The following is a 25,543-nucleotide window of genomic DNA, read 5'->3' as shown; positions in this document are numbered from 1 at the left end:
CTACCTGGAAGGATCCTGTGGCTGAGGACGCAATCCTGGTAGCTTTCCCAAGTCATTAGCACCCTGATGTTCTCACAGGCACTGTCCTGGTTAGGGTTACTATCGCTGTGGTAGAACTCTGTGACCAAAGCATGTTGGGGAGGAAAGGAGAAGGCTTACCCTTCCTCATCACTGTTCATCACTGAAGGAAGTCAGGACAGGAACCCAAGCAGGGCAGGAACCTGGAGGCAGGAGCTGATACAGAGGCCATGAAGGGGTGCTGTTTATTGGCTTGTTCTCCATGGCTTGCTCAGCCTGCTTTCTTATAGAAGCCAGGAGCACCAGCCCAGGGATGGCCATAACCCCCATGAGCTGAGCCCCTCCCACATTGATCCCTAATTAAGAAAATGCCCTACAGGCTGGCCTGCAGCCCTATCTGTGGAGTCGGTTTCCTAATCGAGGTTCCCTCCTCTCATGACTATAGCTTGTCAAGTTAATATAAAACTGTCCAACAGAGGGTAATCCTATCTGTGTTTTGTCTTATACAGCTTGAACCTCTTTAGGGTTTTTTGGTTGTTGTTATTGTTTGGCTACTTAGACCTGCAACCAGCCCCCTACCCCACCCCCAACCTCCTGCAGTTAAGGTACTGAACACAGTTCGCCATAACCAGAAACCATAAAGAAAGTGAGGTGCCTATCTCCTAAAAGTCATTGTAAATAACAAAAAGGACCCTGCTTTGAGCTCATTCTTTTTTTTTTTAATTTATCTTCAATTTATATATTCACATTACATCCCATTGTAGCCCCCTGCCCCCTGTCCTCCCGGTCCCTCCCTCCCACCCTTTTTCCACTATCCCCCTCTCCTTCTGAGAAAAGGGACAACCCCGCCCACCCACCACCCAGCCAACCCCAGCACATCCAGCCACATTGAGACTGAGCAGCCCACAGCTCCTTCTTGACTGCTCTGGTGGAGTAACTGTGAGGATGGGGGTGGAGCACGAGAGGTTGCTCTTCAGGTCTCATACCCTACCAAGCTTACTCGGTCTACTAGAATCCTTTTCAAGTGATTATTCATGTTTAAGATTGTGCATTGCCAGCTGAGATTTGCGTTACACGTGTTCGGGGAGGGATGGGGGGGTGGTAAGAAAATGCTTACTTAACCTGTAAAATGTTGCAGCAGTAATCATTGAAAATTCAGTAATGAGCAACTTTATGATTAGATTCGAAAAGGAGATTAAACTAAGGGGCCAATCAATGACCAGGTTTCTATACAACTTTGTTTCTCTACTGTGTGAACTGAAATATCCTTAAAAATCTAGGGTAATTGAAGAAGAAAGATAAGAATAGGGTCAGGAGATAGGGTCCTGAGAGATGAGTGAAAATGTATGATTTCCTTTTTTTTTTTTTTTTATGTGCTTTAAAAGACAATAATGTATTAATCATCATGACAAATGGATCAGTCATTTAAAGCTCTTTAACTTTTCTGCATCTTTCCAATCACACCTCACTCCACCCCCTCCCATATCACACCTGGGCTGCTCCCATGGACCTCTCTCTCCTCCCCTCGTGCCCAGTCCCTCTTTCATGCCACTTCCTTGCAGAAGACGCACCAGAGCGCCCTGCAGGTACAGCAGAAAGCGGAGGCACTGCTCCAGGCTGGCCACTATGATGCCGACGCCATCCGGGAATGTGCGGAGAAGGTGGCCGTGCATTGGCAACAGCTCATGCTAAAGATGGAAGACCGGCTGAAACTGGTCAACGCCTCTGTGGCCTTTTACAAGACTTCTGAGCAGGTGAGGGGGAAGTCCACGGGCAGGAGCTGAAGGTGAAAGAAGCCATCTTCTGCCTCACGTTATAGTACAGCATTAAAGCGAGGCACGTCAGCACTAACTTTAGGGCATAAAGCAAACGCTCGGTGAAACACCGCCATTAGCTTTCCTTTTTTCTTTTCTTTTCTTTCTTTCTTTTTTTTTTTTCTTCACAGCAAAGGAACCATGGGATTATCTTTTTCATAAAATTCTCAAGCTCATCAGATCAATATGGAGGTGTGGGAGTAGAAATTGACTGTGCCGAATGCTTGCGAATGCCTTAGTCTTGACATTTCTCTGTGTTTTGGTACCTACTTTTATCTCAAGACCTGAGCTTGCCTGTATGCCTTGTGTCTTGCATTAAAAGAAGTATAAAGGTAGGGAGTAGACAAGTGACCTCATAATAATCAGGGACAGACTTCTTGTGATGTGGCAAGCATGTGTGGCTATGAGAGAGGGCTCTGCCTGCGACCTCATTCATAGTTCAGGGAACAATCGTCCACACACCGTATCCTGGGGTGAGACTATAGCTCAGTTAGTGAAGAGCTTGCCTTGTCCCTTGACCAGAATTCCAAGGTCGCCCTTAGCTACATAGCAAGTTCAAGGCCAGCCTGGGCTAGATGAGACCCTGTCTCAAAACCAAACAAATGGACTCTCTACCAAGAGGAATGACTTTTTCAGAGGAGGCCAAGATGTCTACAGCTATTCTCCCCCGCATCTGTATCCAACAAGTACCTAACACTGTTGGAGGAGACTTGAGTCTCTGTTCTCTGTTTTTGCCACACTAGGGGCAGAGCCTCTCTTCTCACACATGCGAGGCAAATGTCTGCTGAGTTTTATTTTCTGTACCCTCCATGCACTGATGCCAGGATACCATTAGACTCCCACTGTAACTGAAACTCTCTTTGAAGGTTCTGTTCTCTTCTGAGGTCATTCATAAGGTCACTCAGCATAGCCTCTCTGAATGTTTATGACTTTAAAAAAAAAAAAAAATTATGTCTTTGAGGCTAACTCAAGCATATTCTCCCTCAGGAAGAAATGTGATTTTATAATAGATGTCCTAAAGATGTCACTGCCTTATGGTAGGACTTTGAACATCTGTCCCTAGGGGAGTAGAAAGATGACTTTTGTTTATGGCCCACAGAAGTCACACACGAGAGGCAGCTTTCCCCTTTCTCACTGTTTGCGGCTCCTGACTGACTGACAAGTACAGATGCTGAGGCGAGCCGTCAACTATCTTCTCCAAGCCTGGTCTACATAACTCACAACTATCACAAGATTACAACAATGCAGCTATACCACATAATGTATACACACATGCATGCATATGAACATATGAGACATATATCACATATGTGTGTATGTGATGTCTGTGTTATGCATGTGTATGGTATCTATGTGTGAGATATACATCATGTGATAATATATATATAGTGTATATATGTATCACTTTGAAGTCCCCCCAAATGCCCAGCAATTTCTTTGTTTCTTGTTCTTCATCATGAGTGGCATTATCAACCCCTACAGCTTCAGCCTTTAGCCGTCAGCTGTAAAGAAATCACCAATCCCCGTCTCCAGTCACAAGGTTCTTAATATATCTCTTCCGAGTACCCCAGGAGCAGTGGCTGCTCTGAACCTCCTGTCTGAACTTCTCTTCCGTGGTTCACCAGGTGTGCAGTGTCCTGGAAAGCTTGGAGCAGGAGTACCGGAGGGACGAGGACTGGTGCGGCGGGCGAGACAAGCTGGGGCCGGCAGCAGAGATGGACCACGTCATCCCACTCCTCAGCAAGCACCTGGAACAGAAGGAGGCCTTCCTGAAGGTCAGAGCACACTGCCACACGAGGTCTCAGATCCCAGCCTGGCTCTCTGCTCTCACCAGCCAGCACCCTCCTTCACCAGGGCTTCCCGCCTCTTATGCCAAGAGGGGAGAGAGAGGCTGGAGACATCCCTCCTAGTTCATTTGTAAAGTCCTAAGACTAAATTTTAAGTATTCACTTCTTTTTTGACACGTTTCGTATCATCGGGTATTGTCGCCACTGCCATGTTAGAACACTCCAGTATCACATGGCTATGGTCATATGCTTTTGCTCACTTATGTCCAGTTTACAAAAAATAATTTGCTAATTTTTTTCTTTTGTGGTGCTAGGGATTGAACACAGGGCCTCACCCCTGTTAGGCAAAGACTCTGCCACTGAGCAATAGTGCTAACCCTAACTATTTATCAACCTAGCAATATTCAATTAACAATGAATATCATGATGTTTGTTCTCCTATGGATGGCAGAAGCACGTTTCCCTGAGGCTTCTGATATGACCCTAATGTCTCAGGGAAGGAACCAGCCCTATTCTATATGGGCATTTAGCAGCGAAGGAAGTCCTTCTGACTGGCCCCCTAGCAGTGGGCTTCCTGGTTCAGGCTGGTCTACGGCTCCACTCACCACAAAACCTTTACACTTCCACTTTCTTCCTCAGGGGTTTCTCAGAGGATGAAAGTGAATTTGTGTGCCCTGACACCACTGGAGCCACACTTCTATAACTAGCTGCCTTTCTCATTAGAGCTCTTCTCCTCTTCTCCTCTTGGACACCAAATCTTTCTGTTCTTTCCGCCCCCCCCCCCCATATGCACCCAACCCTCCTTCCTTCTGTCTGATATCTGCACAGGTATTTTTCAGAACCCCAAGTTAGCAGCTTATACTAATACAGATAAGTAGACATTTTCCCATACAGAGCTTAAAATAATTTTCAAGCTCCTCTGTTGCAAAACAAAAATGGAAACAGTTGAGGGAGCAAGTGAAGCGCTTTAGGCAGAGTTCTAAACATGTCACTAGGGTCTGGGATTGGCTTAGGGAGAAAAGCGTGAGAACCGGGGTTTGGCTCTCAGGAGTCCTTGCGCTCCATGTCCCCAGCACTATCGAGGACAGAGAATGGAGGCTCACTGGGCCTTGCTGGCTGCCAGCCCAGCTCTGGTTCTGTCTTAATAGAGTAAGATTGACAGTGATGGGACAGGACACCCAACCTCCTACTCTGGCCTCCTCACATGCATATATGGGCACGTACACCCACACATACCTGTGCAGTACACCACAAATGCACACACAGAGAGAAAAGTGAAGATTATTTCTTCATAAAATGAAATGATTCTTTTCAAGAAGAAAGAAGACCATCTTGGCTGATGTTTTTCATGTATTCCTCAAGCTGTGGAGAAAAGATCCCCATAACTGTGGGGGATCCTCTGCCCAACAGACAGTGGGTGGCTTTCTGTTTATTCTCATTTATTGGGCAATCTACAGTCTTTACCCTTAGACCTTCACTAATGTCTTTCAGTTTGTTAGCCTTTGAGTTCCTGGGCCCTTTGATGCTAACTTTTATGTTATCATAAAAGTATATAATTTAAATGTTATATTTATTATATAACAATCATAATTATAAAATTTCTATCATCAAAAACTAAATATAAGAAGATTATGCCGGGCATGGTGGCGCATGCCTTTAATCCCAGCACTCGGGAGGCAGAGGCAGGCGGATCACTGTGAGTTCAAGGCCAGCCTGGTCTACAAAGTGAGTCCAGGATGGCCAAGGCTACACAGAGAAACCCTGTCTCGAAAAACCAAAAAAAGAAGAAGAAGAAGAAGAAGATTTTAAAATTTAACAACTTGATCTACAGATGGTTTATTAATTTAAGATTAGGAAGCAAATATGTGCTAGTTTTATAGCTATGGAGAAAACTGAGTTTTAGAGAAATTAATAAATTATATATGAGCTCAAGGGACACTAGAAATACTCTGTCAGGAGATCTGGAGTCTAGAACTGAAGTGCTTCCTTCCTGCTGCTCTTCCCAACCCTCGGTCCTACTCATGAAGAGAATGTGACCTGTCCCCTTCTGCCAGCCCCTGCTGATGGGAGCCTTCAGTGGCTCTGACCCTCTCCCAACAGCAGAGTTCTGGTTAGTGTTATTTAGTTAAGGGGGACGTGACTGGCAGTAAAATACATTGGAGAATTGCTGACGATTTCCATTTAGGTTTAGAGTTATGTTCTCAAGTGTGTTTGCTAAATGTGCTGTGCTAAAAGTGGGTTTCTGTTTCCTGGGCTTTCACCTAAGAGGCAATCTTGTAGAAGACCCAGTTAGGGCGTGAACGTTAGCCATGCCCAGTCAGCACCGAGAGCATGAAGGGCCAGGTGTCTTCTGACTTCCGGGAAACCCTTGGTGAAGGCGGAGCTTAGGGTGCGAACCTTCTAAATTGGGTTTAGCGTCCTCAACGTGAACCGGAAGTGACCTCCAGAGCTCCGCTCCCTTGGATGCTTCCGGAATTTCATCACCATCAATTCCTTAAAGCCTTCTAAAAAGGCACCTCTTCTTCTGTCTTGAATCCCATGTGCCAACTAGAGACATGGCTTTACCCCCTTTGTCTCTCTCAGGCCTGCACTCTGGCACGGCGGAATGCCGAGGTGTTTCTTAAGTACATCCACAGGAACAACGTGAGCATGCCCAGTGTTGCCAGCCACACCCGGGGACCTGAACAGCAAGTGAAGGGTGAGTGAGAGGCCTGCCGGGCCACATGTCACTTTAGTTGCATGGATGAAAGACCAGGCCCCATCTTCCCCCACAACAGGCCATGTATCCAGCTCACAAGTTCTCCTGGGCTTCTCGTTTAAGAAGAAACAGTCTGGTGGTTCAGTCAGTTTCTTAACATGCAGAAAGATTTTCCCAAGTTTCTTTCCCCCCCGCCCCATTTATCTTCCAGTCTTGGCCCACACTGCTTAGTAGAAAGGTTATCTAAACATTTGCTACTCAAAACATGGTGTCCATTTCAGCAACATAGATATCACTTGGAAGCCAATACAAATGGAATTTCAGGCTCACTCAGCTCTCCAGTCAGAAGTTGCATTCTGTGTGCATGTAGAATTTGCGTTACGACTATGCTAGGTCATCTCTGAATTCTGTAAAGCCTGTGAGAATACAAAAAGCAGCGTAGATCCCTTAAAATTGCTTACCGTCTGATCACATTTGGTCACATTTTCATTTCATTCCCTCAGTGTTCACTCTTACTATACAGAAATTAGCCTTCACGTGGGAAATGAGTTTTACACACATCCTCTTGTCCAGTTAGAAAGTCACAGCCTGGAGACTAAGGCCAGGAAGAAGGCTTGTGCTGGCATGGAGTGAGGGATGAGCCAGGCTTAGGGACCCCACCGTCAGAGAGTGGATCGGTGGTCAGCTTTAGATAGAGTGCCTTTCCCTACTCAGGTAAGAGTCAGGGTGATCCAGCTCGCCTGAAGGAGTTAAACAGAAGAGGAGCCTGAGCTCCTTCCCCACATGTTATTTCACCTCTGAATGAGGCCCTGTGGGTGGCTGGCTCCGTGTCTTCTCTTCCTCCAGCACGTTTCAGAGCATATGTTCCGACTCCTGCAGATGGCTGCTTGGGTGAGGCCAACTGCTGAGAGACCGCACTCCTACCCACACTGTATAGGACAGGCACCTAGAGCAGGGTGGACAGACCTCCATCTGTGGAAGCTCTCAGGCAGCGGGAAGAGTGGCACCTGAAGCTCTTACAGGAGCTCTCCAAGATTTGGCTTGATTGTGTTGGCTTCGCAGAGCTGTGATGAGCAAAGCCCTGCTGACAGGGCACAAACACTAGGCAAACAAAAGCTTATTCTACCCTTGCCTAGCAGAAGCAGACACTGGAGGGGAGACCTATCTCCCCTTCATCTGCTGCCTGGATCTGAAGCCAGGGCCACTAATTTTAGGCTTTTAATATGGGAGCAGATGGCTGAGTAACAACCAAAGCTTCACTGTTGCTCACTATGAGTATCTGTTGTCCTGGTGACGGTATGTTACATCATATCATCTGCTGCTGTGGCTGAGATCAGCAGTGCAGCACTTGGATGTGGGCCCCAGATGTTAGCTGCGGTTCTTGTCTATTCATTCTGTGTCTCGAGTCCAAGGCACAGTAGTTCCCCCCAAGAGTTCTTGCCATGATGCTAACTGAAAGGCAAGGGGTGGGTCAAGCCAACAGGCACATTTCAAGGTTCTGTTTATGTCATCTCGGTTAACAACCTCTTCGTCAGAGCAAGTCACTTGGCTGAGGCCAGTCTGAGAGTGAGTATGCTGGACCTCTCTAGGAAGGAGCTGAAAGTTCTGTGCTGAATATACAGGGAGTAAGCCGCTGAGGCCCAGGAACTGCTCAGCCTCCTGGGGCACGGACAGAGTCTGTCCTTAGAGTCAAACCTCCAGGCACAGAGCAGGGGAATTAAAGAATAAGTAAAATCAACAAAAACTAGTAAGAACAAGCACTGCAGTTTGAGTTGTGCCATTTCGGCAAAGTACAGCAATGTATATTTTACATCCCCCAGAGACCCAGGAGACCGCAGGTCGCTAGGGATGTGGTCTCAGGTCAAAGGATCCTGCTTAAGTCTACTTCTTCCAGTCTGAATGAGCCCACACAAGTTGCTGGTCTTCCCTGACTTTCCTCATCGGCCAAGTGGGGACCATAAAGATATCCGCATCATGAGTATTATAAAAATGTGCCTGGGACATAATGAATGCTTAATAAACATTGTTATCTGTATCCTCACTACCGTGTTTTATCAGCACTGAATCGTTTGCAGAAAACAAGAAGCAGATACAAAACACAGTAAATGTGTCTGCAGAGAGCACACTATTTAAATCACTCTAGAAATCAATCAAGGTAACCAGATAGTGTTTAGAGACGTAAGGAGACGGATGGCATGTCCTGGATGCCCATCATGGCTCCTTTGATGTACTGAGTACCTTACATATATTCTCAAACGTAGTATCATTAGCGGAGACACAGAAGAGCTATCAGCCTTCCTTAGGATCAGGTCGAAAGCTGTGTAGAGTTTGGGCCTAAGGCAACTTTAGTTCTGTTGCAGCCCCGCTTCTACCTTCTGTCTAGAAGCTCATAGCGGTGGCTCTGCTGCTAAAGTGCAGTGTGTCTGAGAGTGCGGCTCATTCTGTGGGCTGGCCGTACGTCTTCTCAGTACCGCTTATCTCCTGCCGCGCCTCCAGAAGCTCCTCAGGAAGGTCCTAGCAGAGCCACCCATGCTTGCTGGGCTCCAGATCTGCTGTGTCAGCTGTTGTCTTAGGGGCTCACTTTCCAAAGTCTATTACAATAAGTACTGACTAGTATGAAAAGAATCCGGCTCGTGGTCTTGTATTGACAGAAGCCTCAGAAACGGGCCCTCACCATGCTGTCCCCACTCTTGGTCCCTTCTGGGGAGCTGTATCTATCTCCAGCTTTTATTCCCTTTCTCCTGATGCTGCTGCCTTACAAGTCCCCTTGCTGGTGGGCCTGAAGTAAGTGGGACTTTGCTTAGAGCCTTGCTGTGATGCCGCTCACTTCCTCTACCCACAGCCATCTTGAGTGAGCTCTTGCAGAGGGAGAACCGTGTCCTGCACTTCTGGACCTTGAAGAAGCGGCGATTAGACCAGTGTCAGCAATATGTGGTTTTTGAGCGCAGCGCTAAGCAGGTATGTCGAGACCTCCCCTTGGCTTTGCTTCACTGCTGAGCAGAGTGCAGAGGTCGGCAGTAGCGGGCAGCGTTAATTCGAGGAGCAGGGGGTGACAGGATAAGAGAGAACAAGTTTCCCTTTGTCAGTAATTTGGATTTTTCTAGGCATTCAGTCCTGAGTTTGACACTAGGAGATACGATAGGCGGAGCAGGTGTTCCCTGGGTCTGAGCTATGATAGCCCCCAGTTTATACATAGATACTAACTGGGCCTGATAGATGATAGCCCCATGTTTACTGCTCTGTGGTGGGCTGTTCCAACTCGAAGGAGAACCTTCATAAATTTAAAAACAAAAAAAAACAAAAACCCTTCCTCAGAGCTGCACGCCTACTATCCTGTCACATTTCCTGGGTCCCAAACCTTAAGCCTTCCTCCTCATGTGGCGCGCCCGCCGCCCACTGACAGCTGCCTTCTGAGGGACTGGTGGTGGCGTTTCCTCCTACAGGCGCTAGACTGGATCCAAGAAACAGGAGAATATTACCTCTCAACACATACCTCCACTGGAGAGAGCACGGAGGAGACTCAGGAGCTGCTGAAAGGATATGGGGAATTCAGGGTGCCTGCCAAGGTAGGAAGTACCCCAACCCCTCCCTGAGTCCTCCCAGCGTACCCAACCCCTCTGTGGGCAACTTTACACTATGGAAACAAGAGCAGCCTCTGTACACAGAAATGTGCAGCCCTGGTGGCACAAGGAGAGTATGTTTGGGACTGTCTCCTTTGGACCCCAAATTCTCCTCAAATTATATCTCCAAATAGGATGTCAATTACTAATACACCCCATCACCATGCTCCAGATTCTGGGGTCTCCTTTGTTCTCTCAGACCAGATAAGGTGAAAGGGCACACTCACGTAAAACTGCGCAGACATTATAAACATCTGGGGGTAGCCTTCCCTTGGTCACTGTGACGTGTTGTCATCTACAAATGCATCAGGCTATATGTGTGTGTTTCTGGGGATGCACGAGGCCTGGGGATTGCAGGTTAGACATACCTAACTTTTACACGTGTCTACATATTCTTAACATTTGAATGCCTTGGAGAGTACACCTTATGGGATGGGAGAAGAACTCATCAACTGATGAAAATCCAGGGTGCCTACCAAATAGGATGTTTCATGGTACGTAAGTAAGAGTAGCCACTGTATACAAAGCTGTGTGTTGGGAAGCCACTAAGGACAGGCTCCCAAAATGGCGACTTCCCAGTTTTCGGGCCTATTTCCATTTGTCCTCCGACCTGCTAGTGACCAGGTTAGGTGTCAGGGAAACAAGCTGCCCACACCTCCACGAGCTCGTCTCGTTTACATTGAGGGAGCAGGGGTGCTGTAATGGAGGAAAACCTGACTCGTACCAGTTCTCACAGCCATCACTTGGCATGAGGACTCTTGTTTTGAATGAAAAGATGATGTGTCATAGACCTCTCTTTGCAGTACCTTATGTATCTGCTTGCTTTCCTGAGCCAATATTTGAAAGCAGTTACCCATATTATGACTCTGCTGTGAACTCAGTGCTGGGCAGGTAGCCTTGCACTGTTGGGAGTTTGGGGGACGTTTGCCAGCTGTAAAGAGCTGTGAGTTCAGATAGGATGGTCATCTCAATACCAGCTAGGGAAAAGGCACAGAAAAAGTAACAGATGAACAGAACCCTGTTCAAATCCAGAAGTGGTTTCCGGGGTCATCAGTGTGGGTCTATCTGCCCCTCTCCTAATGGTGTCAAAAGGGACACATTACAGGATGAATGTTATCAGCCCCATCTGCTTGGGTGGGACCAGAGTCTGTTTATAAACAAACTGGAAATGCAGAGAATTCAGTCACGTTAGTTTGTCCTTTACCATCTGCTCCATAGCTTTGTCCTCTTCCATCCATCATATCTGCCCTACAATTAGCAGCTTCTTCTTCATTAGATTGTAATCTCTAGGCCTTTCCTTCCTTTTCATCCATGCTACTCCTCTTGTCTTTAAAGGGTCACCTTGGCCCAGCACCCCTCCTCCATTCAGGAACTTTAATGGCCGCCCATGTCTTCAGGCCCCAGGGCCCCCCACATCACAGCTCCCTCGTTGGTTGTTTCTTTGTACTAGCTTGGGCTTCAGCAGAGTTGGATGCGCTTTCTTGCCCTCCAGGAGATCCATCCCATAATTTTGCCTCACTGCCACATCCACACAAGTTTCCCACCTAAAATAGTGTCCCTTCTCTCTAGTTTGTGCTTTGGAAAGAAGCCCACCTTTACGGTCCAGTGCCACCTCTTCTAGGGCCCTGTCTACCTCAGAGCCCTCTCCGGCTGCGCTCTCAGCCACCATGTGCATAGCCTCCTGGGAACTGGCGCAGGCCATGCTTTCTCCAGTAGTCTCCACGCAGTGATGTCTCCTACAGTATCCCTGAAGACAAGACCCCCTGTTATTCACCTTGTGTTCCCCACGTTACCTCATGCAGCTAATGTATCGAAGGGAGGTCACAGGCACACATGAATATTAGGGATCTCGGGTAGGTTTCAGAAGGACTACCCTCAAGCCTAGGTTAACATGGCTGTTGTAACGTGGCTCTCCACTTCCTGTCTTCCTCCCAGCTGAACGACGTCTGTTGGTAGTTGCTGTGTTCCCTTCTAGCACCTTCTCCACCTTAGAGTTATTTGTGTCAGAATGCTTACTGGCTAACAGCTCGGCTGAGGAGCCTCTGACTGAAGCCCCCTGACCCACCTCAGAGGTGATTCTCAACTCCCCTGAGGCGAACTACTTTTAACCAGTCAGTTCTGGCTTTTGGTGTTTCTAGCCAGTGAAATGAACTTGGCAGGGAAAGCAAACTGACCTTGAGTGACAGAGAAGAAAGATAGTGGCCCTCACAATTAAATAGTGCAACAAGTTATACTGAATTATTACACTCCGCCTCAAAGAAGAGATCAAGGCGAAGAGACACTGAATATAGGAAGGCAATTTTATATAAGAACCTTCAAATTTAAGAACAAAAATGAGACCGAGATTTGGCAAAAGTAAGAACACACAATTGCACATTGTGGTGCACCTATAGGTGATCTAGTTAGAAAAAAACAAATTATACTTTCTACTGTTTCAAAAATTACAGGGAAAAAGGCGCTTGATGACAGGGAAGCTGAACTCAGCGTTTGACAGAACTCCATTTCTTCTAAAAAAAAAAAAAAGCAAAACAGTCATTTTTAGATTTTTTTTCTTTCCCTTTTACAATCCAGTGGGTTTTTTTTTTTTTTTTTAGTATATTCACAAGCTCATATAATGATTGCCACAGCTGAGTTCCAGAAACCCCATATGCATTAGGAGTTAACTAGTCAGCTCCTCCTCTCCTCAGGCGTGTGCCCATGCCATGCATTTTATATAAATAAAGTCATTCCAGGTGTGACCTGTGTCTAGCTTTTTCCCCTTAGCATGATGTTTTCAGCATTCACCTGTGTTTTAATGTGTGTCAGCACCTCATCCTTTTTGATGACTAAGTAATATTTCATTACACAGATCTAGCTTTATCATTTATCTGATGGTTATTTACTTACTGTTTATTGCATGAGTAATATTTAGGAGGTTTTATGGATAATGTTACTATTTACACTGCATGCAAGTTTTGTGTGAGTTTATTCTTTTGCTTCTCTTACATGTATACGAGAGTGCAGTAGATCAGTCATACTGTGCCCCTCTGTTTACTTTTGAGGAATTTGCAGTTCCAAAGCAGCTCTCACCAGCAGTGTGTACAACGCTGTCTGTCTTCAGGAGCATGAGAGAACAGGGAGGCCCCTGTGTTACCCATACTGGCTCAAATGGTCCTCCTGTTTCTGCCTCCAGCGTGCCCTGGAGTGCCCCTACTCTTTACTTTCCCTGCCTTTTTTCTTTGTTTTCACTTCAATTCTACAACCCACTACCTGATCCCAGTCTCCATAGTTCAGATCACCGGAGAAACACCCTCAGCTGTGTTGTCATGCTGTCAGTGTCCCCTTTTAAACAGATGTTTTTTTTAAATATCCAGGACACACCTGGACAGTAATCTACCTCATACTGATGAGCCGCCCTTGTGGGACAAGTTTTGACCTTTGATCTCTGCAGCAGCAGCCAGGAATGTGACAGGTCACATTCAGATTGTATTTAGTGGGGGCTATGGCCATGGTTGGTGTCCCATTGGGCTGACTGTTCTGGCTTTGCTCACCCTTAAACACTAGATTTAGCATCCACTCATACACACACACACACACACACACACACACACACACACGCACACACACACACACCGCCACTCACCTATAGACAGTGAAGATAGACAAGAAAGGCAGAACACTCAGCTTTCAAGCCCACTGAGGAGGACACATAGGTAACTACACCAGACACACGCTGAGATAGAGGTCCGTACATGGGACTGTGGGTGTAGTCCCACCTGTCATCAGGGGGGCTACTTGGCTGAGGGCAGGACACACAGGCACCATTCCCACCACGGATGGGGATGCCATCCAGCACGGCTGTGGTTTAGGAGTGGAGACCCTCGGAGATGGGCCCAGGTCGGGTAGAGCTTGACCACACTGCCAACTGTTCACTCCCCGTCCTCCAGGAGGACACAGGGTAATCTCAGTCACAGGCTTTCTCTTTCTTGATCCCAATCAATGCCTTCCAATTCGGTCCCACTAGCAGTCACCATCTTCAGTGAAGTCACCTTACTAGGAACAGAGAAGAGTGACTTCCAAGACTTTTATATAAAAAGGGAGGTTTCTTGATTATTAGAACAAAAAATTAGGCACTGTTAAGAAAATAACCAGCAACAACAACAAAAAATTTCCCCACAGGAGAAAGTTTTTTTTTTTTTAACCCTAAGAGAAATGATCTGCAAGTCTTCAGGATCCCAGGCGTCTTGTCCTCCCCAGTTCCTGCAGTAGTAACTGCTTCTGTTTCGTGGTGGAGGGATAGTCCTCCCACCCTCACATCTACCTCTTCTCTCCCATTCCGAAGCCCTTCCAGGCCTTGACTCTCAGTCCCAGGCCAGCCCAACACTGTGACAGGAGCTGCAATCTTGGTTTCTACTTTTCAGTCTTGGACTTATCCTCTGAGTCACTCCTCTTGTGTTGGAACTTTCTGGAACACGCAGCAGCTGGGGAGTACCTGCCAGTCCCCCTGGCCAAGATTCAGCTTCCTTCTCTTGAGCTTTTTTACCTCAGGCTCGCCCTTTCCAGCTGTACCTGTGGCCCCAGCCCTGCTGGCTACAGGTTTCTTTCCCTTGGCGTCGCATTTATCAGCTTTCTCACCCATAGTCTTGCAATCTGGGAAAGATCTGCTGTCTTTTCAACTGCATCGCCCATGATCTTTCTGCCTCGCTCGTTGTTTCCTCACTAGAGCATGGTCCAAACTTTGGACCTCCTTTTCTCAAAAGAACATTTTCCTTATAGTAAATTATTTAAATGTTATTTCCATTTCCTTAAGATTTCCCAGGTATTTCTGATAAATTTTAGCTTCAAAATCCAAACTTATGCTAAAAGGTGAGCAAGTGTTTGCTGCACTCAGCACCTGTTTCCCTGTCTTACCCTGCAGGCTTTCCCTGCCTTCTCGTGCGGCTCTGCCTTCATCTTCTCCTTTGTAACGTCCCTCTGTTACAACACACTTCTTACTTTGACATTCAATTACATGATGCCCCGAGCTTTCAGCTATTTTGTATGAAAATCTTGTCCCCTCTGGAGATTTTAGATAGGGACAAATGAATATCTTTTTTTTTTCTTTTACTTTATTTCTCCTTTTGTTTATCCTCCAAGCCCAACCCACAGCTCTGCAGAGAGCTGTCAACAAAGGAGATGCTAGACACGTTCTTGGTGCAAATGAAGTTAACCCAACACATGTCAGAATTTTGCCTGGTTAGCCCTGTAATAGGCGCCGACTACATTCACCCTTTTATCTCCCTTCCAACAGAAAGAGAGAGGAACTCTCACAGTAAAGCAGACAGGAGCCTGCTAGTTAGGTTTGTCAGATCCTAGCCCGTGCCAGCTTACGTGATGTTTCATGGTGCCTGCCTCGGGTACCGACTCAGAGGCAGATGCTGCTGCCACTACTGATGCTGAGCTGAGCCTGGAGTACTTGCGCCTGGCTCACAGAGACTTGTGTATCTCTCTCTGCATGCTTCTTTTAAAACTCAGATGAATCTCAGATGTGGTGATAACATGGCCTTGTGAGGACTTCCCCCTTAGAACCTTTAACTGTCTAGAAATCTTTGGAAAGGGCAGGGCCTCAGAAGCCTCACCCATCCCCCCCATGATGGAAAGCCAATAGGCCCACTCTTGTGCAGCTCGCCTTTAGGTGGTCACAGCTGCTGACAGCCTGAGAGAGTAGTGACCACACCACGCCTGGGAGACAGTGTTCCACTTCACAGGCTCTTACAGCGACTCCGATGGTCACCTACCGCGTTCCGGGCATGTTCTACATAGTACGCGTCGTTGGCCCATTAATGTTCACAATAGCTGTATGAAGCAGGCGCTATTATGATTCCTGTTTTGTGGGTAAGGAACTGACAGGGCATAGGAGATTTCAATAATTTGCTCCAGGCCACTCAAAAGGTAAGTGAGAAAGCGGCCATGCAAATGCAGGCATCAGCTGAGAGGGTACCTATGGTTGCCATGCAGAACAGAGTGGGGCTCGGGGCAAGGCGGGCCCTGAGAAGAATGCAACCCAGTAACGTTAGGCCATCTCTCGGGGCAGCAAACGAAAGAGAAGGTGAAGCTCCTGATCCAGCTAGCGGACAGCTTTGTGGAAAAGGGCCACATCCACGCCACAGAGATCAGAAAGTGGGTGACCACGGTGGACAAGCACTACCGAGATTTCTCCCTGAGGATGGGGAAGTACCGGTACTCCCTGGAGAAAGCCCTGGGAGTCAACACAGAGGTACGTAGGAGATGCTGCCCACGGGAGCTGCTGCTACCCTAACCCCTCCCACTCAGGGCCACTGGCTTCATCTCCTTTGATGGAGCGTGTTTCCAGGGCAGTCCTTCTGAGCTGCAGACTCCATGAACCGCATGCCTTTTTAATGGGTTTGGGGGACCTTACTGAGCCAATCGTCTCAACACCCATGATTAATGTTCTATGTACTACAGAATTGGCTGGCCAGGATCAAGGCCTATGAATACAAAGCCCCTTTATCTTGGTCTCATCAGTATTATCATCTAACCAATTATGTTAATGAGCCCAAGATTAGCATCCCTCCTGTGTATACGAATGATTTTGAGGAATAAGGGCCACAGTGTGCGTAAAGGCTGTTCAACATTTCAACTAAGAGAAGGTACCACGTTCCATGAAGCAAAGGAAGACTGACTTTTAATCTCTTTTTTATAATAGAGGTCGGTAACCTCTGAATTAAAAGCTAAATCCAGCCTGGTGTTTAGTTCTAGGATTTCTAATTCATGTATCTTTAAACAGGCCCATGCTCTGAAACAGAACAGCCTCAAGTAAAGTTGTCAAACCACTAAGATTTGAGGCTCCTGATGTCTTCCCCCTCCCCCAGGCAGTGAGTTTTTTTCTGGGGGTCCCACCATACATGATACCAGAGATGGCTTAAGTGAGCAGGGGTGAGCAATTGCAGGGTTCAGTCATTGACCAGGTATTCTGCTTGTTTCCAAGAGGAGCTACCTGCTTAAATAAAAATAGGTTTTTGTTTTTGTTTTTTTCTTGACAAATGAGAGGTTTTCAGAGTTTTCCTGTATTTATGTTTCAAGTTTATTTTGTTGATGAAGAACCTAGTCTGGCTAATTCATGTTTAGATTTCGTCAAGGCCAAAGGCCTAGAAAACAGATGCATACTGTCTGTAGCTATAGATAATAGCACTAAATATTTTGCCAGAACATTCTACACCTCTTTTTTTTTTTTTTTTTTTTTTACTTGAAAGGAAGAATTTCTCTATGAACAGGGCTTGTGAGGTGGGACCTTGTAGGATCCCCCATCTTGTCGTCCTCTTCCATTAGGTCGTTTTCACTACTTCCCCCCAACTCATTGGAGGGGTTTCCTAAGGCTTCCCCCAGGGTGATGCCTGTGACACTTCTCGTGCAGGATAACAAGGACCTCGAGCTGGACATCATCCCAGCAAGCCTTTCGGATCGTGAGGTCAAGCTCCGGGATGCTAACCACGAGGTCAATGAAGAGAAACGGAAGTCAGCTCGGAAGAAAGAGTATGTGCTGGGGGGCAGGAGAGGGGTGCTCCCATTCCCATTGTGGCTAGCAGGCTCTTCCTTAACTCTCCCTGCCACCCATCCCTTGTGGCAATGTAATATGTCATCTTGTCAACCTGCAGGTGCTGGGGTGGGCATTGAGGAGATGGGCTCACCGGAGACCTCTGTGTTGTCTACTGTACTCAAGCACTTCTCACGTAGCAGAGGCTTCCGAAGGGGTGGCCACCTCTTAGGCCACCAAATCTTACTTCACAGTGTCAGACCTCAATAGTAACCAAACCAAACCACTTCATGTAACAGAAATCTGTCCCAGGGAAGCTAAGCAACTCTCCCCAGAGGCCACAGTTGGTATATAGGAACTAGATCCAGGATTCCGGCCTTCACCATTGCAAAGCCACGTTTGCTTTCTAATTCGTCTCTCGCCAGCCCCAAGTTTCAAACCAAGTCATGCTGCCCTCTGAGTAATGACCAGACTCCTCACCTTATCGCCATTTGTGGCCCCAAACTAAGTCAGTCTTACTTCAGAGTGCTCCCCAGTTCAAGTGACATACAATAGACAGATAGATCACTGTCACTGACTCCCTCAGCGGCAAGAGCATTAGATACAGTTGCTCATGCAGTGTTCCTGGCCCAGAACCCTCCTGCTCTTTGAGTTTGAGTCTTTTCTTCCTTCTCTTGTTCTCCACCCCCACCTCTCTCTCTGTGTAGTTTCATTCTCCCCTCCACCCCACCCCCCCCCCACCCGCCATGCACCACATCAACCCTATTGATTCTTTAAAATGCAGCTCACTCCATGTGCCTCCATGGATCCTTAACTAGGTCCTCTGTTGCCATCGTCCTATTCCTCTCTGAACATCTGCACTTCTCTTTACTGATTCCGTGGTCATACCTCACGAGCTAGGTGAAACTCTCTGGGGATAAGGAGTATTTTATACTCTCTTACGTGAACCAAGTGGTTCCAAGAGGAACATGGATACCACAGTTAACCAAGAGACATTTATGGAAGATTATTGGCTATGGGAACTGAAACCTTAGGTAAAGGACAAGAAGGTATCCAAAATTACATCACGGATAAACCCTGCAGCTGAACATAGGGACCCATAGCTCTCATGCCAGCACTCAGGAGGTTAAGAGGGGAAGGTTGGCAGGTCAAGGCCAGTCTGTGCTATATAGTGAGCCACTATCTTAAAAAAAGAAATTGAGAAAGGAGTGAGGGATGGAGGAAAAAAGGAAGGAAGGAAAACCAGTTGATGACATCAGTTTTCTTACTAGAATTTTAGGACTGTGCTTGGGCCAGAAGGAAAAAGGATGCTGGGTAAGGGTTTCAGACATCTCCCCTCCCTCGTTCCTACATCTGGTTCAGATGTTTGTGTTTCAGTCTTTGCCTGGTGAGTAATATTTTAAATGGAAAGGAAGATGCACCTTGAAAATGGCCCTGAGGGTGAATTGTAGGTGTCAGAGGCAAAGTCCACAGCTAAGTTTACTCCATGTGGAGCCATGTCGAGGTAAGGCAGGTGAGATGGAAAAGGGATGCAAAGATTCAAACATTCAGGAAGAATCTGAAGTTGCCTGGGAGTTCCATAAACTGAAATCTTTTTCCTCCTCAGAATAAGAATGGCTAGAGCTGGAATCCATTTAGAGAGCTGGGACCAATTTATCTTTAGCTTCCTGATCTGTTCTCCAAGTTCATCCAGCCCTCTATAGTCACAAGTCCCACATCCTCCCACTTAAATAGCCCTGGATTATAAATATTCAGGAAAAAATTATGTCTGTGTGGAACAATCAGAGCTTATGTCCATGTCATTATTTTCTAAGCCGTACAATAGAGCAACTCTTTGTGTAGCACTCACGCTGCCTTGGGTGTTAGAAGTGATCTGGAGGTTATTTAAAATGAACAGGGATGTCTGTAAGTTACTTGCAGATACTATGCCGTTTTATCGGAGGAACTTGGGCAGCTGCATGTTTGGGGACCCACAGGGATCCTAGAACCAATCCACTGAGGCTACATTCTTGGGGACTCTTGACTACAGCTGGCACAACACGTGGCTCTTTTGGTTGGTGGCTTAGGGGCGGCTCCCTCACATTTCACATTAATCAGGAGTCACAGGGCCTTGCGCATGGGAAGCCTGAGCTGTGTCATTCTCACAGTAGCTTTGCTGCTTTACCTTTTTGAAGCTGAGGTTGTACAGATCACACATATGCAAAGACAGTAAACGGAGCTTTATGAAGAATATTATATTCTGAGTAATGCTAGAAAAAAATAAGTGTGTCTAGGATTAAGTAGTTAATTTCCTCAAGATGAAAGGGAGACTGCAACTTTCATAAGACTGAAGAAACAAAAGCTGGTAGTGAAGCCAGAGGGTCTTTGGTGTGAGCTTGTATTGGCTTGTAGAGCTGTGTAAGAAAGCACCACAGCTAGGAGAGTTGAACCGCAGGAATGTATGTGTCCTAGAAGCCAGAGACCTGAAACCAAGGGATGAAAAGTGTCCATTCCCTCTGAGGTGGGGTGGGAAAGGTCTGTTTCAGGCTCCCCCGTCGTTTGTTAGTGGGATACTCACATTCATGTGACATTCTTCCTGAATATTCATGCCTGTGTGCAAATCTCCCCTTCTACAGGGACATTGACCATTCCACATTGAGATCCACCCCACACCTACTACTTACTGTAATGATCATTCAAAGAAAGTCAAGATCTGAGGAATGGAGAGATGGGATCTGAATGCACTAATTCTAGAGGGCATAATTCGAGCCATAACAGAGAAAGAAGCAAAGGAGAGGGTTGCATTTGGCTGACCCTCCTGGCTTCTTTCTGGGACAGTAAAGGAAAAGCAAAAGCAAGCAGCAGGTGGTGGAGACAGTGGAAGAGTGCGCTGTAAAGAAGGTTAAAACAGAGGAAGTAGGCAGGAGAGAAAGAACAAGAAGAAGAAGGAGACCCAAGGCAAGACCAAAGACCATGTCCCACAGCTGCCCGTGCTCCTTCAGATCTTCCCGGCAGGCTTAGGCTCTGAGAATTTCCCAGGATCCCGTGCACTAGCCTGTTTTTCACACGATCTTACTTAATCTTTGCAGCAGTCTGGGGAAGTCAGCTGTGCTATCGATAAGAAGTCCCAAGGTGTGGAGCGGCAGGTCCTACTTCTAGTAACTGACAGATTCCTAATTCAGTGCCAGTTTGTCTAACTGCAGCAGTCACACACTTCCCACTCTACCAACAGAGGAGACGTGAGAAGAGAGTGGCTAGTTGCCTTCTGCAAAAGCGGAGTCTTTTTACATCAATCCTTTAACTTTACCAAAAGGCCACTATCAGAGAGATATATTGCTTTAAGGGAAAGCCCGGCAAGATGACGATCCTGAAAAGGATACTGCTTGCACAATATTTCTGGTCATGCTTTCGAAAGGACACAGCTTGGGGGAATTATTTCTCAGATTTTTCATGTGATAGAATGCCTGAAAATAGGAGTGCTCGGCATGGACTACATAAAAAACTGAAATGTAGCGTAAGTCTATAAATAGGTGGTTTGTACTGAAATGGGTTGTCAGATGCCAGCTAACAAGCTCTATTTCTAATAAAAATTATAGAGAGGAAAAACTAAAGTAGAGGAACAATAATGAAGCTGTGCGTGCTCAGGCCCATCGTGTCGTTTAGGGGTCCAACGAGGGTGTCCCGTCCTTAAAGATACAGAGCAGAAACCTCCATTCACAGGGACCTGGACAGCATCACTCACCTAAGGTTATGAACTAATACTGCACATGACAGATTGGGGTGGCTAGGTGAGTGATGCAAATAAATCTCACTGGAGATACTGCCTCAATACCGAGTAGGACCCACTGAGGTCAGTGGTCAGCAAACTGTGACCCACAGGTCAAATTGGACTCAACCTCTATTTGTTGTATAGTCTATAATCTAACAATGATTCTTATATACCCAACGGCTTGAAGAAATCAAACAGACTATCCTATGGGGACACATAAACATTTCAGTGCCGCGGTTTGATTGGGACACATCTGCACTTATCTCTGTGCTGCCTCTCATGTCACTCAGCTGTGGCGAGTGGTCACGCCACAGACTGAACAACCCATAAATACAATCCAGCTCTTGGCAGAAAGCTGTGTAAAGCCCTGAGTGCAGTGACATGTCAGACATCTCCTCCTGGCTTGGAATCTATTTGACTTGAATACTGAACTACTTCAGTGCTACGCTATAAACTGCTGAGCACATGTGCCGCGGGAGCTCTAAGAGAGACATGGAAGACTGCTGTTCTTCCACATCTGGCTGCTGAGCTGCAGCGTGAGCAGCCACATATCCTGAGCGCACATGCCCGCGCACGCATATAGTCGACAGCCTGTGCGCTTCAGCCCAGTGATGTAGGAATAAGTGGACGTGGGCAAGAAAGTAGAAGCAGCTGGGCACAGACATGGGGAAGGGCTGAAGGGCAAATGACCAGGGTGAGAGAGGGACCCGAGAGAGGGAGGAGCTTTGGTGACATAGTTGAGAACAGGACACTCAAGTGTCACAAGTGCCAGGGTGAGGGAGTGAGGCTGGAGAGGAGGCAACCTGTCCATAAGCAGCTGAAAGCCTGTTCGTTTTCCTCCCAGGTTCATCATGGCTGAACTGCTGCAGACAGAAAAGGCTTACGTCAGGGACTTACACGAGTGCTTGGAGGTAAGTCTAGCAGTCATCAGCCCCCAGCATCCTTGCAGAAGTGGTACCCTGGCCCTTGTCAACCCCTTGAGAGCTCCTCGGTGCTCTTCCTCTTTTGCTGGAGAGTAAAAAGGCAGTCAGGAGGTCTTCTGGAGTCAAGCACAGCTACATGGGAGTTTAAAGTGCTGTTGAAAAGAAGGGCCCGTACTTCTCTCAAGCTGGAGTGAGATCCAGACCGCCACCCCTCAAAAAAGAAACTAGGTGGTGGGGGAGAGAAAAGTGTGCCAGGCACTTCATTTCAAAATATAAACTGTGGCACAGATTTAATAATAACAAGACTGGCGTCTGCCCGTGCTGAGGTTTGGAGTGATGTAGTGGCCAGGTTTGCTCTCTCTCTGTCCCACTTGTTAAACACTTCGCCTTTGGAACTCTATGCAATCACAGCCCCACTCTCGCCTCACATGGTTGCCGGGGGGGGGGGGGGGGGGGGGGGGATGGGTGGGCTCTTTTGTCCGGGTCTCTTGTGGCGCTCTTGCCAGTGATGACTGTCACTGTCTTACAGACCTACCTGTGGGAAATGACCAGCGGTGTGGAGGAGATCCCCCCTGGGATCCTCAATAAGGAGCACATCATCTTTGGCAACATCCAAGAGATTTATGACTTCCACAACAAGTATGTCGGGCGGGGGGTTCCGGTGAGCACACTGAGCGTGTACGTGCCAGGCTTCTGGCTGCCCACCGAATGGCTCAGAGGCGCTGGGAAACCTTCTGCTTTACCTGACGCTGTCTTTGTCGCCTGGTCAGATCTCGTAGCCAGTTGCTGTCACACTCCGTTCTTGTTTACCGTGCCTCCGCAGTCGTTCAGAGTGCTTGTTGGAAAGAGAAGGTACTGATCTGCAGTGCCTTTTCCAGTTCTCCTGAGGAGCAAGCAGCATCCTCATTTGCTCAGGTGACACGGTTACCAAAGCACTGAGGAAGCAAGAGTGGCTTCACCCCACTAAAGCTGTGGGAAATCCTGACATCAGCATTCACCTGGGACTGACCACCCTACATTTGTGGTCTTTGGGGTTTCAGATTCTATCCAACTTTTATCTCAAGCTGATCCCTCCGCTCCTGGCCATCCCATCCTCCTTACCCTCAGCCGTTTATGGAAATAAATATACCAAAATATTTGGTACATCACATTTCTCAATAACTTAGAGAAGACTTCATCAGTCACCACTGTGTTTTGGTTGCAGTAGAATCACAGAACAGTAAAACCTCACAGCCCATTTTTCCGGCTCCAAGCTTGATGTGCAAATCGTTTCTGTTGCATGTTAAGCGTGTTTGCTGTCAACAGACGGTCAACAAGAATACTAGTCTGGCCAACTGGCATGAATAGCCCTGTTTCTAAAATTCAAGTAGAGAGAATCTTGAGATACAGAAAACGGTGTGACAAAGTCCTTGGGCCTTCTCAGGAGCCTGCACAGAGAAAGTTGAGTGAGGCCAGTCCTGGGACTTGGTGAGCTGAGACAGAAACCCTGGAGACAGCATAATCAGCCTCACAAGTCCCAAGGAGACCATGTGTATAGAGAACCACCCTGAGGTAGGACTCGACAACACTGTCCAGGGAGCTACGTGCAGAGGTGAGGTCTATAGTACACTGTCCAGGGAGCTGTGTGCAGAGGTGAGGTCTTTAGTATACTGTCCAAGGAGCTGTGTGCAGAGGTGAGGTCTATAGTACACTGTCCAGGGAGCTGTGTGCAGAGGTGAGGTCTTTAGTATACTGTCCAAGGAGCTGTGTGCAGAGGTGAGGTCTATAGTAGTCTGTCCAGGGAGCTGTCTGCAGAGGTGAGGTCTATAGTAGTCTGTCCAACATGCTAACCAAGGCATATGTACAGCTGTTGAATAGCTAAGGAGCTCAGTTCATAATGTTCTTAATTTAAATAGTCATAAGTGGAAAAGAGTGGCTACCATATTGGACAGTCTCACTCTAGAAAATGAAAGCTCCTTACTGCTCTGCTGAGAATGACCTTTGGGCCAGCAAGACTGGGTATGAAGGGCCCTAGACTCTGAAAGGGATGGGGAACTGCTGTGATGAGGGACTTGGTCAAAGTCTCAGTTAAAATGACGTAAGCTGTCGAGTTCCCATGACATGCTTACCTGTCAGTAAACGTGAGGCTGAAGGATGCGCCCTGCCTTTCTAGACTATTAATAACATTTTTCACTCCTTTTTCCCCATCATAAACGTCCTTACTTGATTTATCTGCCAGTCTCCAGACAGTATTTTGTCTTCATGGCGGTCATATTAATAACACTCTAATAAGTCTGTTCTTAACCATTGGCCCCAAATTCTATAGTCTGAGCCCAGCTCAGTATCACTCCATCTCCTCTAGGATATCTGAGACGATATCAGACTAGCAAACGGTTAATCACATCACTTTATTTGTGGTCTTCAAATGTCATCAACAAAGCTCCCTTTCCTTAGGTTCTCCCCACACCAGCTGAGTATGGACATCTGGACACCAGCGCATGTGCTGCCTGTCAACTCTGCTTTTCCCAAATCAAGGGGAAAGAGTATTCACTTTAAAACTGAACAGTTAATAACAACATATCGAACTAGGTTCCGCTCCTAACTCTAATTTCAGGGAGTCACTTTAGTAAGCCATGGTAAATGGTTTTATATATTCTAAATAGCTATAATTCTAGCTCTAACTTACAACACGTAGTTCTAACAAATTCTTTTTAAATTCAAATTAAACCATGTGAAACCCTGCCCTCTGTGAATCAGGAGAGTAGACACTTTTCCCAGCCACACTGCCAAGCATGTCACCTATGCAGATCACTAAAGAGCCACAGCAAATGACGTCACAGTGAATGACGTCACAGAGATTAAACTGCTTTCTTCCCATGGCAGCATCTCTCTGTCCTCCCCCACCAGCCCCTCTACTGCTTGGTTATATAGTTTCTTACACTGTAGTCATTTAGAAGCAATAAATACTATAAAAACCAAGCGCCTGAACAAATGAGTGGTTGAGTGAGTGGCAGTTTATAAAGAAAGACGACAAATAAATGGCACGGGGTGGGGAAGGACAGGGAAAAAGACAGTAGAACGGAAATGTAAGCAGAGGGTAGTGGCCCATGCCTGTGGTGCCAGCACTTGGGAGACTGAAGCAGGACGGTGTAGGGTCCAGGGCAGCCTGGAACGTAATCATGGTCAGTGACTGTTTGTGCAGAGCATCCTGCATACGACTGTTTGGTCAGCAAAGCCACTGAATTGCAGTGTGACATAAGAATTGATGCTGGTAATAATGCTGAATTACTATATATCTGCATTCAAATCACGGAACTCTATAATGTATGTAGAGAGCTACTGACTAAAAGAAATTAATGTTTTAAATTATCCAGAATTCAAAGGAACATCCAATGACATCACGCTGTGTATTAATTTCCTATATTAGCCAGAGGCTGAGGTTT

General features: G+C 46.8%; 1 protein-coding gene across 11 annotated transcripts in view; it reads left to right on the top strand.

Annotated features, from left to right (window-relative positions):
- Positions 1–25,543, top strand: part of Kalrn (kalirin RhoGEF kinase) — a 609,660-nt gene that overhangs the window by 357,000 nt on the left and 227,117 nt on the right. For 6 of the 11 annotated variants that reach the window (XM_051149844.1, XM_051149843.1, XM_051149835.1 and 3 more), the window contains exons 17-25: positions 1,554–1,772; positions 3,458–3,607; positions 6,203–6,317; positions 9,160–9,275; positions 9,761–9,883; positions 15,990–16,172; positions 17,331–17,449; positions 22,043–22,109; positions 22,651–22,760. In XM_051149844.1, the coding sequence (XP_051005801.1) occupies positions 1,554–1,772; positions 3,458–3,607; positions 6,203–6,317; positions 9,160–9,275; positions 9,761–9,883; positions 15,990–16,172; positions 17,331–17,449; positions 22,043–22,109; positions 22,651–22,760 (1,202 nt within the window). The remainder of the gene's footprint in view (positions 1–1,553; positions 1,773–3,457; positions 3,608–6,202; positions 6,318–9,159; positions 9,276–9,760; positions 9,884–15,989; positions 16,173–17,330; positions 17,450–22,042; positions 22,110–22,650; positions 22,761–25,543) is intronic. The other 5 variants (XM_051149845.1, XM_051149839.1, XM_051149842.1 and 2 more) reach the window with 1 other exon arrangement.

This window comes from Acomys russatus, chromosome 8, assembly GCF_903995435.1.
Source record: "Acomys russatus chromosome 8, mAcoRus1.1, whole genome shotgun sequence".
NCBI lineage: Eukaryota > Metazoa > Chordata > Mammalia > Rodentia > Muridae > Acomys > Acomys russatus.
Note: the sequence above shows the minus strand (reverse complement) of the source record. Positions and strands in the feature narration are given on the sequence as shown.